General features: G+C 41.0%; 1 protein-coding gene across 1 annotated transcript in view; it reads left to right on the forward strand.

Annotated features, from left to right (window-relative positions):
- LOC103808722 (propionyl-CoA carboxylase alpha chain, mitochondrial-like) overlaps positions 1-17,866 on the forward strand; it is a gene marked incomplete at its 5' end in the record, with an annotated part of 151,417 nt that overhangs the window by 67,583 nt on the left and 65,968 nt on the right. The window contains one exon of the mRNA XM_009081524.1: positions 13,353-13,451. Coding sequence (XP_009079772.1) covers positions 13,353-13,451 — 99 coding nt within the window. The remainder of the gene's footprint in view (positions 1-13,352; positions 13,452-17,866) is intronic.

Here is a 17,866-nt window from a genome sequence, read left to right on the forward strand (position 1 = left end):
TGCTAAAGGATGTAGGCAATCTGTCTCTAATGCCAAATTATTTCAGGGTGTGCCCTTCACTTTTTCCCCTACATTTACGTAGTTCGGAAAACTGAATGTTCCAAACAACTCATGGAACAGTTTCCATATCAGCTTTTATGTGTTAATAATTTAATTAAGATTGCTCAACCCAAAACATAAAAAAGAACTCATATTTAATTTGTATGGTTTTTAAAAATAAAATCTTGGATTTTATTTAACTGGTTCTATTAGCACGGTGAATTTGAGTTTACACTGGTAGAAGTCAGTAGCAAGCCACTGTGACCTATTGAAATGTAAGGAGCTGGAACTATGAGGAAACACTGAATTTGAAGAGGTGTCTGTTCACACACAGTACTTTTATGCCTTTTGAGTCAATTCATGGTAATCAGTTTGTTAACATAAACAATGCAATCTCATTTACTTCTGAGGTAAACAGCATTAGATGTAAACATCTTTTTTACATTGCTACATGTCGTGATTTGTTCTGCATATGGAAACACTTAAACTTTTTAGCATTTCCTGTTTTGTGTAAGTGGCTTATGACTCTTGCGATATCTCATCTTCTCCCTGCTGTGTCAGCTTTGCATCCTTACCCCTGTGCACTGGCCTCTGTTCTTCCCTTTTCTGTCTATCACTGACACATCTGGAGCAGTGACATTCTTAGTCCCTTTGCTGGGTTTATGTTAAAGCTAGAGGAGGGATTTCTAAAGAGGGAATATACCTACTACTTCTAATAATTCCTTACAGTTCTTCCTTTTCCCTGCACAATGACTAGTGCATTTGGATAAAAATGAGCATTGTTGTCTTGGTACTGGTCAAATATGCCCCAGAGAGATGATTCAAGTGTGTGGTTGGGTAGCATGAAATGGTGGAAGGGATTTGCTAAGTATCTCGTGATGCAATTACTTCTGACCAGCTTCCGGAAAGTTATCAGTTAAAACACTTGCTTTGGTTTTAAAGTCACTAAACTTTAAAACTAACGAAACAATGGGATTAGATGTATCGGTATTTTTTATTGCATCTAGTCTCTTCTTCCTCAATGCTTATTTCCAAAATGAAAGCTTTTGTGTCTTCTGACTTGAAGAAAGAAAAAGTCTCCTAGAAACGCTATTTTTGTTTTACTTGGGAAGCAATATAGCCAGTCCAGCTGTTACCATTTTATTTTTTTGCTTAACCCATTGGATTGGCAGAGCATACAGAAATGTTCTCTTTGGCTATTTGATTGAAAGCATTGCTGGTGATGCCGAAGGAGATTTGGCTTTTAAAGCAATCAGGTTTGGTTCAGTGATATGCTTATTGTTCTGAAGCGTCTGGGGCAGTTTGGGGAGGATATGCAACAGTAAATATTTTGCATGTGAGGCTTGTAGTTTAAGTGGTGAATAACCTTGGGCTGGGGATATCTGAAGGACTAGTGTTGACCTATATCCTGTTGTGACAGCTGAGAGCAGCAGGTTGGAACTGCTGGATGAAATCCATACCCAGTTGCCCACTGTACTTTCTTCTTGTCACTACACAATGTGAAATCAAAGACACTTTTTTCTTTCTCTTTTTTTTTTTTTGAAACTGTTGCTTATTCTGGCTGTTTACTAATTTGAAGAGAAGATAGTCTTGCTGCCGTAATAGTACAAGGGGAAAAGTAGTTGAAATCAGTGGCAGACTATGTCCAGTCTGAGCATCCACTCTACGTAACTAGGCCAAGGTAGAATACAACTTCCAAATATAATAAAGTGATGCTTTACTTTATCATTAGCTGTTTCGATGCCTGTTGATTTTATTGGATCTCTGTATCAAGTTGTAAGTGGCATGTGAAGTAAAACTCTTCTCAGCTGATGGATATGATCCTCATGATTATGAATGCTTTTCAGATTGCTGTAGTAGGCTTTGTTAAGATCAGACGTGGAAGTCTACCTAATGCATAGTGCTTGGTTTAGAAAGGAGATAGGAGATAGAAGACCAGTGGAACTGGGGTTTTGAGGGTTTGTGGATTTTTTTGTGATTTGGTTTTTTAATGTTGGTGATTTGTGTGCATACATTGGTCGACCTTTTTCCTTTTTTGGGGGTGGGGGGAAGCTTCCTTTTAAAAATAATCTTTGTAATTTATATTGTCTGATAGTTTTCCAAACAGATGTTTGTGTAGTGGTATTTGGAATTTCTCACTGTCCATTATTAATTCCTACCCTGCTCTCCTAATTAAGGAAGCAAAAATTAGAGACTCGAGAGCGATGCATGATTTGTCAACAGCACTTTGGCAATCAAGGCAAGAATTCTGTAATTGTTGACTCTGAGCTTGAGAGCCAGCTTCTGGTGATACAGTCTATGTAAAGAAAGCTAAATTACCTTAGCTTATGTATCCTTATTGCTTATCTTTCAGTCAAAGTGAAAGTGCCCTGTGTGCATGTGATAGTAGCAATCCCATTTGAACCACCTGTACTGTTTTCCATCCATCTCGGAGCAGTATCTGTGGCCCGGTTGGAGTGTGTTCAGCTGGGCAGAGCCAGGGCATTTGTCTCTGTAGTGCAACATGAAAAGGAAAGCAAGTCATGTTCTTTCTTCTCTTGCACACTGATCCTGTTACAACGGACACCCATATTCCCGAAAACAGCTGTACTTTTTATGTGAAGCTGTTGCCAGCAAATGTCAATGGTTGTTAATACCTTTTTATTTTCTTGCTATATTTTTATCTTCTCTCTTCCTCCCCTTTTTTTAACCTTAGTGAGCTCAGGCAGGTTACAAATACAGACATGTCATCTTAGTACTGGCTCCACGACAGAAAAATGAAGTAGTGAAACAAAGCATTTGCTGCAGTGAAGTGTTTTTGTTGCATAGAGCCTCTCTACTAGGTTTTAAGGAGAGGATCACTTCCCTGGTGAATGCTTGAAGAAAGCCCTTGCTGATTAGAGGTGATGAAGGCCATCACTTGTCACTCTTGTTTTGTTTTGATTCTGTTGTTGTTAAGCTGAGGAGCTGATGCCTGTTGTGTGCTCCTTTCCTCAGTCTCTAGGCTGGCATACTCCCGTTTCTAAAGTGAGATCTACCAAAGCAGCTAATGGTAATTTGCATCTATAAGTGCTACTTTAAAGAAAAGAGAGATAATTTGAATGTGTGCACATGTGTTTGATTTATTCTAGTGGTTATGTGCTATTTGCTGCTCTTGTCATTAAGGACTGCCCATTCTATGAATGTGCTTAATACTTTGAAAACTTGAAAGATATCATGGCACCCCACACAATGTCGAAATGTGCATTTGAAGTAAAAGCCCAGCAATTCAGATCGTCTGGTCTTGTTCATAGCAGGTAAAAGGCTGCCTTGATGACACTTAGAGCAAATGAATTTCTCTCCTGCAGACATGCACTGAATAAATTGCTTGATCTAGTTTGGTACAAAAGGACATGATCTATAAATAGTTAACAGAGCTTTCTTCAGGACAAGTGATCTATAGACTGGAACTCTCTCTTGGGGTCTTTTAAAAAAGTAAGTGCTGATATGAACAAAAGGAAAGTTTGTTTAAAAAAAAAAGGCCTTTTTAATGAGATTGAAACTCACATGCTTTAACTTCCTTTTGAAAGCATCTGGCCAACCACTTCAAAAGTCCAAAAATCTAACCTTACAGTCACTTGAAGAAAAGAAAAAAGGTCAGTCCGTTAATCTGATGTGGATATATTGTCAATAACTGTAATCTGAAAATGCAAGCTAAACCAGCTGGTTAATTTGAATCAAAGAAATTGCTGCCATATAAGCATCAATGAGTTCAGGTTTTGCTTGAAAACCAGTTTCAGGTTTAAAGGAACTTCTCTTGATGACATTTTTGAGTTTGCTGATACACCACACCGTTGGCCACAGAGTCTCTCTGTCCTATATGCTCTTTAGTCCTCTTTTTTGTTTTTTGCAGCTAATCTTGCAGTTTTTAGACCATTGGTATTTGTGCTAAGCAAAACTTCTAAGACATTTTAGCATGCTAAAGGAAGTGTCCATCTACCAAATTTTCATCATTTCAAGAAGAAAGCAAAATTCCATAAAATCATGGAATCGTTAAGGTTGGAAAATACCTGGAAAATCATTGAGTCCAACCTTTGACTGGACACCACCTTGTTAAACAAAGTACAGCACAAAGTGCCACATCCAGTGATTTCTTGAACACCTCTAGGGATGGTGAGTCCACCACATCCCTGGGCAACCTGTTCCAGTGCTTGCACACTCAGTGAAGAAATTTTTCTTGATGTTCAACCTAACCTCCCTTAGCGCAACTTGAGGCTGTGTCCTCCTGTCCTGTCACTGGTTGCCTGGGAAAAGAGGCCAACACCCACCTTGCTACAACCTCCTTTCAGCTCCATGTAGAGCGTGATAAGGTCTCCCCTGAACCTCCTCTTCTCCAGACTAAACAACCCCTCCCTCAATTGCTCTTCATAGTATTTATTCTGTATGTATGTACTCTGACTCAATGTCTGTCTTGAAGTCAGGGTCCCAAAACTGAATACAGGATTCGAGGTGCAGCCTCACCAGTGCTGAGTACAGGGGGATGAACACTGCCCTGGTCCTGCTGGCTGCACTTTTTCTGACCTTCTTGGCCACCTGGGCACACTGCTGGCTCATGTTCAGTGGCTCTCAATCAGCCCTCTCAGGTCCTTTTCTGCTGGGCAGTTTTCCAGTCACTCTTTCCCAGTCCCTCTTTCCCCAGCCTGTAGTGCTGCATGGGGTTGTTGTGACCCAAGCGCAGGACCTGGCACTTAGCCTTGTTGAATCTCATAGCACTGACCTTGGCTCATTGATCCAGCTTGTCCAGATCCTTCTATAGAGTCTTCCTACCCTCCAGCAGATCAACACTTCTGCCCAGTTTGGTGCAGTCTATGAATTTACTGAGGGTGCACTCAATCCCCACGCCTAGATCATTGATAAAGATATTAAACCGGACTGGCCCCAGTACTGAGCCCTAGTGAACACCACTAGTGACTGGTTGTCAGCTGGATATAGCACCACTCACTGCCACCTTCTGGGCCCAGCCATCCAGCCAGTTTTTAACCCAGCAAAGAGTGCACCTTTCCACGCTGTGGCCTGCCAGCTTCTCCAGGAGAATGCTGTGTGGCACAGTATCAAAGGCTTTGCTGAAATCCAGGTAGACAACATCCACAGCCTTTCCCTTTATCCACTAGGTGTGGGTCACATGGTCATAAAAGGAGATCAGGTTGGTCAAGCAGGACCTACCATTCATAAACCTCTGCTGGATGGGCCTGATCCCTTTGTTGTCCTTGTACATGCTGCGTGATTGCACTCAAGATGATCTGCACCAAGGTGTGTAGTTGCCCAGATCCTCCTTCTGACCCTTGTAGATGGATGTCACACTGGCCAACCTCCAGTCATCTGAGACCTCCCTGGTTAACCAGGACTGATGATAAATGGTGGAGAGTGGCTTAGTGAGCTCTTCCTCCAGCTCCCTTGGTACCCTCAGGTGGATCCCATCTGGCTCCGTAGACTTGTGACTGTTTCAGTGGCTCAGCAGTTCACTAACTTCCTCTTCGATTGCAAGGGGTCTATTCTGCTCTCTGCCCCTGTCTACCAGTACAGGGGATGGTCCCTGAGGATAATCGGTCTTTCTCTTAAAGACTGAGGCAAAGAAGGCATTAAGTACCTTAGCCTTTTCTTCATCCTTGGTTAAAATGCTCCCCTCCACACCCAATAAAGGATGGAGATTTTCTTTGGCCTTCCTTTTTTTGTTAATGTATTTATAAAAACACTTTTTATTATATTTCACAGCAGTGGCCAGATTGAGTTCTAGCTGAGCTTTCGCCTTTCTAATTTTCTCTCTACATGATCCTTGTACTCTTCCTGAGTTTCCTGCCCCTTCTTCCAAAGGTCATAAACTCACTCTCTTTTCCTCGAGTTCCAGCAAAAGTTCCCCATTCAGCCAAGCTGGTCTTCTCTGACAGCTCGTCTTGCAGCACATAGGGATGGCCTGCTCCTGTGCCTTAAATATTTCCATGTTAGAATTATGTCTAGCCTTCCTGGACTGCTTTGTTATTAAGGACTGTTTGCCATGGGACTCCGAGTCTTTGTGGCCAGTCAGTCGTCTTGGAAGTCGAGTTCCAGCAAAAGTTCCCCATTCAGCCAAGCTGGTCTTCTCTGACAGCTCGTCTTGCAGCACATAGGGATGGCCTGCTCCTGTGCCTTAAATATTTCCATGTTAGAATTATGTCTAGCCTTCCTGGACTGCTTTGTTATTAAGGACTGTTTGCCATGGGACTCCGAGTCTTTGTGGCCAGTCAGTCGTCTTGGAAGTGCTGTCACAATGTGGATTTCCCTGTAAAAACCTGTATGACCTCCGCATGTAAAGTTTCAGGTTGAGTCACAGTGTTGTGTGTGGGCCAGGGTGGTGATGGCGACAAAGGGACTGGTGCATGTTGCTGGTGTGAATGTTAATCCCATCAGTGTCTTCAGGTATGTACTGGTTGTGTGTATGCACCACAGCTAACACAAGGACCAGCACTGGCAAGTACGTTATGTGCAAATATGACTGGGTCGATCTAAAGAAGCAATGACTGTGAGTGCTTGGAGACAGAAGGATCTGGCAGGGACGCTTGAACTAGATGATATTTAAGGTCTCTTCCAACCCAAACCATTTTGTGATTTAGCAGGTAGGGAGAGTTCCAGGAGAGCTCTGAAGAGCAACAGTGTTCAGAAAAGCAGACAGGTCTCTAAGGACAGCATCCTCTACATGCATAAATACTCAGGAAAATAAGTTCCTTTATCAGGAAAACATCTTTGTTAAGAAAGGTATAATGGCAGAGCTCAAATATAAAAAGGCCGTATATGCGAGATAGAAGCCTGGGCAGGATAGAAAGGAGGAATTTAGAAAAACTTTCATGGAGGGATGGGGTGTTAGGAAAGCCAGAGCTTACACTGGCACTTGCAAGAAATGTGAGGAAGAACATGAAGATCTTCTATCACTGCATTAATAATACAATGCTAAAATGAGGAAATCCTGCATCAACAAAGGGATGACAAGTGACTTGGTAACAGCAGACACAGATAAGAGCGAGATGCCTAATGACTTGTTTGCTTCTGTCTTCACCAGCAAGATCTCCCAGGACTCTGTTATTCATGAAAGAATTCAGGGAGTAGGCAGATGTAGATCAAGTCGGTGACTGGGAGAGTTCAATGCATGGAAGTCCATGGGACCAGACAGACTTCATCCAAGAACGCGGAGAGAGCTGGCTGATGTGGTCACAAGACTGCATCTAGAGCTTTGAAAGGTCATGAAGGTTGAGGGAGGTCCTTCATTACCACTGAAAAGCAAATGTGGCACTAGTCCTGGCAAAAGGCCAAAAGCAAACCCCATGGAACTACAGCCTGGTCAGCTTCACTCCAATCCCTTAGGAGTTTATAAAGTGAAATGTATTTCTGGGCATATAAAGAAAGTGATAGGGAACAGGCAGCATGAATTTACTGAGTGCTGATCAACCTGACAGCCTTCTATGATAAATTGACATGATTTGTGGTCTAGGGGAGAGCAGAAAATGTAATTTACCTTGACTTCATCAAGTCTTTTGGCATGATCTTGCACAAACAGATGGATAAAAAGCCAGTTGAGTGGTCAGGCTCAGTGGGTCATGGTTAATGGGTTATATTCTACTCAGAGGTCACCAAGGGTCTGCAAGGATCTGTATTGTGTCCAGTCTGGTTCAGCAACCTTATCAATGACCTAGAGGTGACAATGGGAGTGCGCAATCATAAAATTCACAGAAGACATAGAACTGGAGAAAGTGCTCAATACAGTCAAGGGCAATGCTGCCACCCAGTGGGACCTAGACAGGCAAGTGGAATGGGCTAATGGGAACTTTATATAACTGAAGCAAGTCAATGTCTGTCTTGTAGACACAGTATCTGGATGTGGTTTGAATTTTGAGTAGAGGGATCTAATCACCTTGCACTGTTAGCAGACTGTATTTCTGTTAACAGAGCACAGGGCACTGTTAGCCTCCTTTGGTGCCAGGGCGTGCTCTTCGCTCTTTCATGTCCTACTGACACGTCTGCCCACAGCTCCAAGTCCTCCACAGAGCTGCTCCCCAGCCAGTCAGGTTGCAGCCTATATCATTGCAATGGGCTCTTCCTTCCAACATGTTGGACTTAAAAATTAGTCTTGAATTTTTCGCAGTTTCCATTAGCCCCTTCCTCTTGCCTGTCTAGGCCCCCTGGATGGCAGCCCTGCCCTAGCATGTGTTACCTGTGTACCCTGTTTTTGTGTCACCTATAAACTTGACAAGAGTACACTGTCATCTCTTCCAGGACATGGTCCTGGAAAATGTCAAATGCTTTGTGGGTAATCAGACCCATAGTGACTGGGAAATACAGTCCAAAGAACAGGAGAAAAAGCATATGCATCAAGAAGGAGCATCACTAATAAGAACTGCGACATGGAAAATATTATTGAATTTCTTTGCATTTATGCATAATGCATTTTCATTTATGAATGACAACATGTGAAGGACTATTTGGTTACTACTATTTCCTAATGTGTCACACATGACTATTTTTATTCAAGGTACTTAGACAATATGGGGGAGTTGGTGCAAGTTGTATAAGAAGACCCAATAGTTGCCAAGACACCTCTGCAAATTACCACAAGTCCTTAAAGGCTCTAGGTAGACAGTAATTTTCATGATAAGGAAGCGTGTTGTGGTTATTGGCTTTGCAGATACATAGGGATGCAAGATCCTGTTTGAAGTCTCCTGCTGACTGGGAAAGTTTTCTTGTATCTTGAGGACTAGTAAAATATTTTACAAAATATTCCTTCTTAAGGAATTCTTGGACTCATCAGCCCAAGGTCACTGCAGACTGTTACTGAGTATTGCTGCCTACAGCTGGACCTTCTATTGCCACACTGTGCTTTGAGCCCTCTGGCCACCCCTTCTTCTGCACAATAAGCTGTACCTGTCCTTTACCTGATTCATAAAAATATTAAGGATCTCCTTGCTTTTTTGGCATGGGTGGTGCATTTAGCAGTAATGGAGGTAAAGAGGCTTCTGCCTGAGTTGCTTTTCCTAGAGAAGAGGATATCTTTACTATATGTAGGCTTGAATAAAGTCCTTGATCAGGTAAGCTGCCTCACATTTACAACAGTGATGCTTGCTAGTCTTGTTCCTTCCTTGCAGGAATGATTTTCAGGATTCAGTTTGTAGAGCCCTTGCTGCCCACTGGATATGCCTTACAGCTAAATTAATGCCCGTTGAAGGGATTGGAAGCTATGACAGTGAATATTCATAAATATTCTGTGAACAGTAATGTCTGTTTGCCTGCAAGGTACATCTTCATGAGCAGCTGTCTTGATCAGAGAAAGATTTCTGCAAGGCAGGTCTGCAGAGGATGACTTTTCATTTGGTAGATCTGATTGACTAGGGAATGCCATTGTTTCTGCTATAGCACAAGGTAGAATTAAGGGGTGTAAGGAATATGGCTAGTGGTGACATACCCAATTAGTTAGGGCCAGGACTCTCTAGAGCAGGTGTTGAACCAAAAGCATCAAGTTAAAGTTGAGTTAAACACTATTCTGGGAGGCAAAATTGAAAGCATGGGATTAAATCAGCAGACTTAAGTTAGTTCAGACTCAAAGCTGGCATGAGGAACTTCAGGCAAAATGTTTTGAAGCATCAGGCAGGAAACAAATGCTTGCACTGCCCTCCAGTCTCCTGGAAAAGCACCTTCATTTCCAGGAGAAAAGAAGTGACATGTGCCAGATGTATGCGAGACTCTGCATTAGTAAATTAACAGGGCTGTAACACTCAGGCTTGTGCTGCCTTCTTTAATTGCCTGACATGCATATAGAATGCCAAATGATGTTCTCTAAAGGAAACTGAATGCAGATTATGCTTTGCAGCTCCTTGCACTATTGGTTAGCTGGTACCTATCATGATGAACATCAGGAACTCAGTCCACAAGAGGTGAAGGGGCTGCTACTTGTGTAGTTCAGGTGCATGCCAGCGAAAGTCTGCAAAGTTGTGACAGTGGAGTAAGCTGTTGACCTTTTTCTAGCATCATGTCTTGGACTTGTCATTCTTTCTGAGGCCTCATTTACAATAGCTTTTGAATTGGAAATAATTGGAAAGGAGGACTGGGTGCTTTTATGTTTTATGCCCTTAACACAGGGACAAACCAGCTTATTTATAAAAAAGAATAAACTGCCACCACTGCACCACGTGGATGTAGTGCAGCAATGGTTAAAACAACCATGGTTAATGTAGATGCACATATGCACACACACATGGGTGTACTTGGAACTGGGTAGTTGAGGATAAATTTAGACTACATTGCTGTGGTGTGAAGCACAATGTGACCCACTGCATGAGTGAATTGACTGGGATCTTCTCCCTACAATTCAAGTGTTAGCATCCTTCGAATGATGTCTTCTTCCTGGCTGCCTTAGGAGCACAGAAACAAAATAAAACAGGAAGTAGTTAATGTAGCTTTGTTAGTTGATCCCCATGTTCCCCTTTTCACCTTTCCTGTCCTGTTCTCCAAGCCTAAAGCAAAAAGTCCTTGGTTTATTGCAGTATTTGTTTGGTTCTATTATCACATCCATTGCTAGAGGAGGAATGAAAGCAAGTGCAAACTTCTGATAAGTTCTTCGATCATCTTATCTCTCTCCTCCTTCCACCTGCTAACCTTGCTAAGCTGTTGTCTGCTGAGCTGCAGAAAGAAGGTTTGCTCTACCAGGTAAAGTATTGGTTTGATTTCAATCCCCAATCTGGTTTTTGGTCCACCATGTCATTCCCCCCACACTGCCCTCCCCCCTTCCCCCGTTTGTAGTAAAAGTAACATGCTTGGTATGTGGTAAGTTTCTTACCTTCCGTCCCTGTTTGTTTTCTTTCGTATCTTGACCTCCTGTCTTTGTCATCCTACCTATTGGAGCACAGATAGCCAAATTTCCCTGTGATTCTCTTGGCCTCACATCTTCCCCAGTTGCACATACCATGGTGGGCTGCAGGTGAAAGCAGCTGAGAGCCTTGTAGCTCCATTCTGTGAGAAGACTACTGCAATTTACTGGGGTATGCATTAACTCAAATAACCCTTTCCCTTTCCCGTCCCCTTTATTCTTTCTTGAATAAGGAAACTCTAGTAGAGGCAGTATGTTGTCTGCTGGTTTCCGTATTGCACATAAGCAGCCTGAAGTGCTACAGTTTGTTTAGACCTAGCATCTGCTTGCTGTCTCTTCTTTCAGGATGGCTTCCACCAGAAATGTTTTGATACTAATGTAATCTGGAATCAATGGTGGCTAGACTTGTATAGACCCTTGTGAGATATTTTGAACAGGTCATTTACCACTGTGACACACTTGGTTTACTTCTCTTTTGCTCATCTGTAGAGTGACAAAAGAGCTAATGATTGAATTGAGTTCATTGTGGAGGTATTGACTTGCATCTTGCCACTGGAACACCCTTTGCTAGAACTATAGATACTGACTATGGATTTTCTGCAAGGCTGTGTGTAAATCCTGTGGTGCAACAAGCACTGTGGTGTACAGTTGGAGGTTTTTTTGGTGACCAGTAGCCTGGCCTAATTTCATACCATCTCATCTCCCTCCCTGGGGAGACAGGGTAAATGATGTTTTCAGACCCAGACTTCAGTGCAGACAGTTTTTCTTTGGTTTTAGTGATAGCAACAGACAGCTTTGTAAATAACTACATTACCAAAGTTCAATTGGTAATCAAAGAGGGTTGAGACACAGTGCCAGATTTGCTTTTCTCCGTTTGGAAAGTCTCTTTCAGATATATCTCCTGCTCTCAATAAAGCCAGTATTTGCTGATTCAGGTTTGCTGAGAGCGGGCTAGGCTCACTGGTGTGTTCCAGCTGCTTTGCAGTGCTGTAGAAATGCAAACCAGGTGCAGGCCTTGCTTAACTCAAGCCAGGTTTGTGGCTGGTTTGCATCACTGGAGCAGTGTGAAGTACCTGAAGCATGCCAGCTAATCTGGCCTATTGGTGAACCATTATAAATGACTGGTTTTTCCTCATGCTCTTTACGTGTAACTATTTATAGTTAAAGCCCATAGAAATTGAGTAGATTGTATCACTAAGGCACACTTTGTGTTCCAAACTAAAGTCTATAAAAGCAGAGAGTTTTAAGCCAGAACTTTTTCTTCTTAACTGAAGTAAAATCATCAAATTACACACTACTTCTCTGTGCTTCTCTGTTATATATTTCTTTTAAGATGCCTGTTCTTACTGTAAGATGAAATAATGGTATGTCTGATATCTAAAAGAGTAGGCTTTGTAAGTTTTGCTTTGCAAAATGTGATCTCAGCTTTTGTTCTAAATGCAGTAATTTTTATCTGCTTTATTGAGAATATATGCAGTATTTGTGTAATTATTGATATTGCCTCTAATTTACTGATTAAAAATTTTTGTGGAGATTTTGATAGAGGAAGAAAATTGGTAAACTGTGATTTTTCTTCTGTTTATAGTAAATTTTGTAACTGAAATCATAGTTGCCTACCTTAGAGCACATGATAAGTGCTCAAAATATGCTACAAATATTAATAATTATATTAGTCTATTTATAATAATTTTTTTCATAATCCAGCTCTTTCTCTGTGGCTCTTGTAGTCTTAAATGTGTGTTTTTAAACAGTATCATATGACAGAAGAATGACAGAAGTGTCATTACAGCTACTCTGATCCACACTTTCTTCAGAACCCACAATTTTTACTCTTCACTTATAAATGTTTTGTATAAAGATTATGGGATGATTAATGTTTTAAAAAAAATCTTTCTGGGTGAGCATATTGACATTCAAGTCAGAAATTGTATTCCTCTGATCAGTTGTATATTGAAAGAAAACATGACAGAATTCGCAAAGTTTTTCTAGACTTTGAGGCAAAATGCCGAGGAATTAATTACTGCCTCATATTAATTAAGATAACAATGCAAAGCCCTTCATTAGAAGCATAGGAAAAGTTCTTCCTTGGTCCTTGGAGAGAATATTATATGCAAGCCCTGTTGTGTGGGTTGCAAGGTGTCACTGGAATTTATATGCATTACTTGTCTAATTGCAGTAAATGTAGCATGTCCAGATAGGTTTAAAAGTTGGATGGCTGTTTGTTACTTGCTGGAAATCACTTGAAACCTTGCTACTCAGAGGCAGCTGTTCACAGGTCCTTCACCTCTCCCCAGAGATAGCTGGAAGACTCTGTTGTTGGACCCTGTCTTTTATGGCAGAAGCAGTAAACATGACAGGTTGTTTGGGAGCCATCTGTTTTAAAATGGTTGCTGCTTTGTATGCAGCAATGAACTTGAGATCGGTTTTCTGTCTGTCTTCATAGTAACAGCCTTGTTTGGTGTCACAACAGGTGGAAGTTGATGGGATGAAACTAAATGTGACCAGCGAGTGGAACCTGGCTTCACCCTTGTTGTCTGTCACCGTTGATGGCACTCGGAGGACTATACAGGTAATCTCACCAAAGCCTCATTTGTAGAGCTGAGATAACCAGGAGCCTTTGCATATACAAATAATAGTGAAATGTGGGGTCTAAACTTGCTGCATCATAAAAATTACGTGACACTGTATAAGTAGAATAATGTTTCTACTTTGAGACAAATTAACTCCATTGAAGCTCTGGATGCATTTGAAGTTACTCATCTAGAGTTTTGAGTATCTTTCTTTAAGAAAAGTTTCTTATTTAGGCAGAAGTTTACCCCAGTTTTATAGGATCTCCTTACTTAATGGCTTGTGAGGAGATGTAATTTCTTCATCACTTGAGAAATAAAAAATGGATTACTGAAAAAAAGCAACCAACCAAACTAAAACAAGAAAAACCCTAACCTCCAACAAAAACCCACATGGGGTCATGCAGCAAAATTAACCTCTTCCCTGTGTTTGGGTGGTGTGATTTTTCCACTTTGAGGCCTTTGCAGTTTGAAAGTTATGGTACAGTGCATCTCCCATGGAATGTGGGTTTTTTTATACTTTTATGACATATGATTAGTTCCATGTTTTGAGAGGGAAGACGTAGGAAACATCCCAGACTTGTGTGTCTCTAAGAAGATTAAAAAGGTTAAAGTGGTTGTATGTTCTTTCCTTCTGACCACTTGTGTTTGAAACCAACTCCAAACACCAGAGTGTGCTTTTAACTGCCTTGTAAATTTTCCGAATATAACGCCAGTCAGGATTTATATATTTGTTGACAAATCATTTTTTTATAAATATCAATTGATCCTGGTTATTTTGGAAAAAACCCAAACCACTTACATGAAAGTCTTTTTCTACATACAACAGTATCTATTTCCTATACATTTATCAGTGACACAGTGGTCATATTTCTGGTAATTTACAGTGAAATGTGCAAATTTTCATTTTCATGTCTGGTGAATTGCCCAAGCAGAAATACTTTACTCTGATTGAATTTAAAAGACTTCAACTTTAAAAAAAAATAAAATTGTATCTTTCAAGGTTAGTATTGCTAGAGAGTGAAGTTTTCATTGTGTGCCCAAGAATTCTGAACTTAAGTTTTGTAGATTTCTTGGAAGGTTAATGCCAGCTTCAGGATTTGTGTATGTAGATCTAAAATAATTTTCTATTTTAAGGTGTGGTTTGGTTTTTAAAAAAATATTTTAATACTGGCCCATTTTGGTGCTCTTTTGTCAAGTACATTCCTAGTTTTGAATAGGAAACACTACCGATATATGAATATATAAAATCTCTCTAGGTGAAAAGCATTATGTTTAGAATGGATAATTGTACTCACAAGGCCTCATTGCAAACTCTGTTACTATATGGCTACATACAGATCTTGGAGTACAAGTAATAGTAGTAGCACCATTTAACTAAAAGTGTAATAGTTGAATTGGCACATAAAATTAGTTTCAAAATTAATGATCATGAGATCTGAACATGCTTTCTTTAGGAGCTGAGCCAGCAGTAGTGTTACTTGCACTCCCTGAGTATGACCAAACTGTATGAAATACTGCAGGTCTAGCCACAGCATCACGTGATGAGCTGCCTGCATGGTATCGAGCCAACAGAATGTGGAATAAGCACATATGTTGTTTCTTTCTCAGATTTTATCTGTAAGTCTTTGCTTTTAGCAAAGAAACTCAGTAGCTTGAGAAGTTATTAATCTTTTAGTGTATATATGTAAATTTATGGGAACCTTAAACTTGACCTCTGATATCCACTCACTGGAATCTAAATTGGTTTTTTGGTTGTATATTTCTGTAGACTCTCCCCACTGCAAGAACCAAATTAGACAAGTATATTCCTGTAGGTCAATTTGTCTCCAAAAGCAATTGACCCCTGAGTCCTGAAGTATCTTCTTTCAGCAAAACTTAGCCCTAGAGCCATTTAAGCAACAAATATGATGAATCGAATAATTCCAGCTGTGCTTTATTAATTTTCAGCCAATCTAATTTTTCTTCATAGTTGGTTTCATTCTTCTAAATTTGCTCAACCAAATATAATCTTTGTGAACATTATATTTCTTTGAAGGTTTGATTTATGCACCTTCAGCTTGATCCTGCAGTCTGGACACAATCCAGCAAAGCACTTAAGCATAGAAGCAGTAAATAAATAATTTTAGAATATTCTGGTTTGAAATGTATTTATGCAAATTATAATCCAGATATTCAAATTGTTGCATATCTGTCGTGTGTTTAAAAATAAGTAATTAAGGATGCTTCTGTATTTTCACTCTGCTGAAGGCTCAATGAGTGTTAGAGCAAAGCAGAGTTATGAAAGGCCTCTGAGTTGAAACTCAGGTTTTCTAGGAGAATTTCTAGAGTGTGGGACCTGGGAATCCATCTGAGTGCCTGAGGAGAAGTATATGCTCTGGTCACAGTCTGTCTAGGGCATATCAGGGCACAGGGAGGATCTGTGGTAGCCTCCTCCCTCCCACTTTTGTTTCCTGTGCAAGGAAGCCCATCTGTGTGCAGCAGATGGGCTCTGCAGAGTGCCTGGCCAGGTCCCCAGATGATAGAGGGACCAGAACCCTGGGGTGTACTGCAGGTCCGTTTGGCTGCAGCATAAGGGCTCTGAAATCTTTCTGCTGATTTGGATTCCTGTGAAATCCATAGGATGTTATACAAACTGATGAAAGCTTGGGATCGTTCAAGCAAGAGATTTCTGAGATACAATCTCCAGGGATGGAAGTGTGGGCAGACCCCATGGCATTTCTTGTAGCACACAGATTCTGTCATGAGTTTTTTAGTGGTTGTTTTTAGTAGTTTCTCAGCTAATCCCAGTTTCTCAGCATTGACTCTACCTCTTGTTTGGGGAGGCTGAATTTATCACATTGTGAAGTGTAGAATTTTGTTCACCAAGGAAATAAAATTTTTGTGTGCATAAATACTTTACCAACATGGTTTCCTCTACTTGTTTCCAAAGATGTTAGTGGCTCAGAATTTGTCTTACACGTAGCTATTGTGAATTTGGATGCTGCCTTTGCTGAAAATCAGAGAATTATAGGAATATAGTGACAATATGTCAGATTTGAAGGGATTTGGTTTTATTTAATTGAAAGTACACATTTAAAATACGGTTACATATAAAGCATGATTTGATTATGATATAACCTTTCAGGCAATATTTAGAGTAAAAACAAATGAATAATGAGGGGCTTAATGATCTCTGTGAAGAGGAAGTGGAAAAGAGGTGGTTGATTTGAGGAAAAGAAATGTAAGAACTCTGGTAGAAACTGGTGTGGAGAATGGTGGGTCAGAGTGGTATCCTGAAAAGTAATGGCAGTTGGAAGAATGGCAACAGGCATGTTTTGGGATCCTCTGTCTCTGCTTCCATTATACAAGTAAGCTAGATTGCAGTGAGCCCTGTGCCTGCAGAAGTTGTCTATGACCTCTTCTCTCTCCCTGTGCACATGAACCTGGGGAGCAGGTGAAAGGAAGGAGTATGTGGTCTATGCAATAGAGTTTGAACATCTCCTTTTATTCCTCATGGGAACTAGAATCTAAGGGGGCCTCAAGATAAATCAGTGAATCCATGAAGTCCAGCAAATGGGCTTGAACCTAACTGCAACTCTGTCCTTACTACAGTAAGGTTGCAAGTTGGTGCCTTCTGTGGAGACACTGTGCAGGAAGATCAGGTATCTGCAGAGAGAGCAGATTGCTCAAGGGAAGTGTGTGTAGAAGATCCTCAAACATCTTTGCTTTGCCACTACTTATGTTTGGGGAAGTTCCCAAAAGCCACCCCACTGATCATCCAAATTCTGAGGCTGCTCTATGGCAATGCCACATGGACAAATTTTACAACTGCTGTGCTGTTGATGCTCTTTCTTTGATCCCATCATCAAACACTCAACTCATCCTTAAAAACCATCTACTTGCAGACAGTTCCCAGAGCAAAAGGATGCTGGGCCAGAAGCTTAGAATGGTTTGGTTTGAGTTATTTGTCACTGTCCTTTCCAACACTTTTGTACCTCTTCATTCTGTCATATGCACCCATCCTTTTCACTGACATATTGTCGGCCCACGCTGGTTTCACAGCTTGCTTGCTTGCTGTCATGAAACCTTCTACCCTGTCAAGATAGTGCAGGCATTCTGCCTGGACCCTGGAAAGCTCTTGGTGGCTTTTGGCACCTTCAGCAAAGCAATTTTACAATGGCACTGGTGATGCTTTCTCTTTGTATTTCCTGCCTTTCAGAGAATTAATCTCTGATGAACTGAGGCTCTGTAGGATGTAGAAAGACCTGATTTGGACAATGTCCTGTGCAGCTCAGTATCACTTTGACATTAGCCTTGCTTTGAACGGGGAATATGACTACCTGACTTCCAGAGGTCCCTTCCAGCCTAACTGTTCTGTGTCTCTGTTGGACATCCCAAACTCTACAGTAAAAAGGTCTTTATCAGTCACAGCAAG

Source organism: Acanthisitta chloris, unplaced genomic scaffold (genome assembly GCF_000695815.1).
Source record: "Acanthisitta chloris isolate BGI_N310 unplaced genomic scaffold, ASM69581v1 scaffold6959, whole genome shotgun sequence".
Taxonomy (NCBI): domain Eukaryota; kingdom Metazoa; phylum Chordata; class Aves; order Passeriformes; family Acanthisittidae; genus Acanthisitta; species Acanthisitta chloris.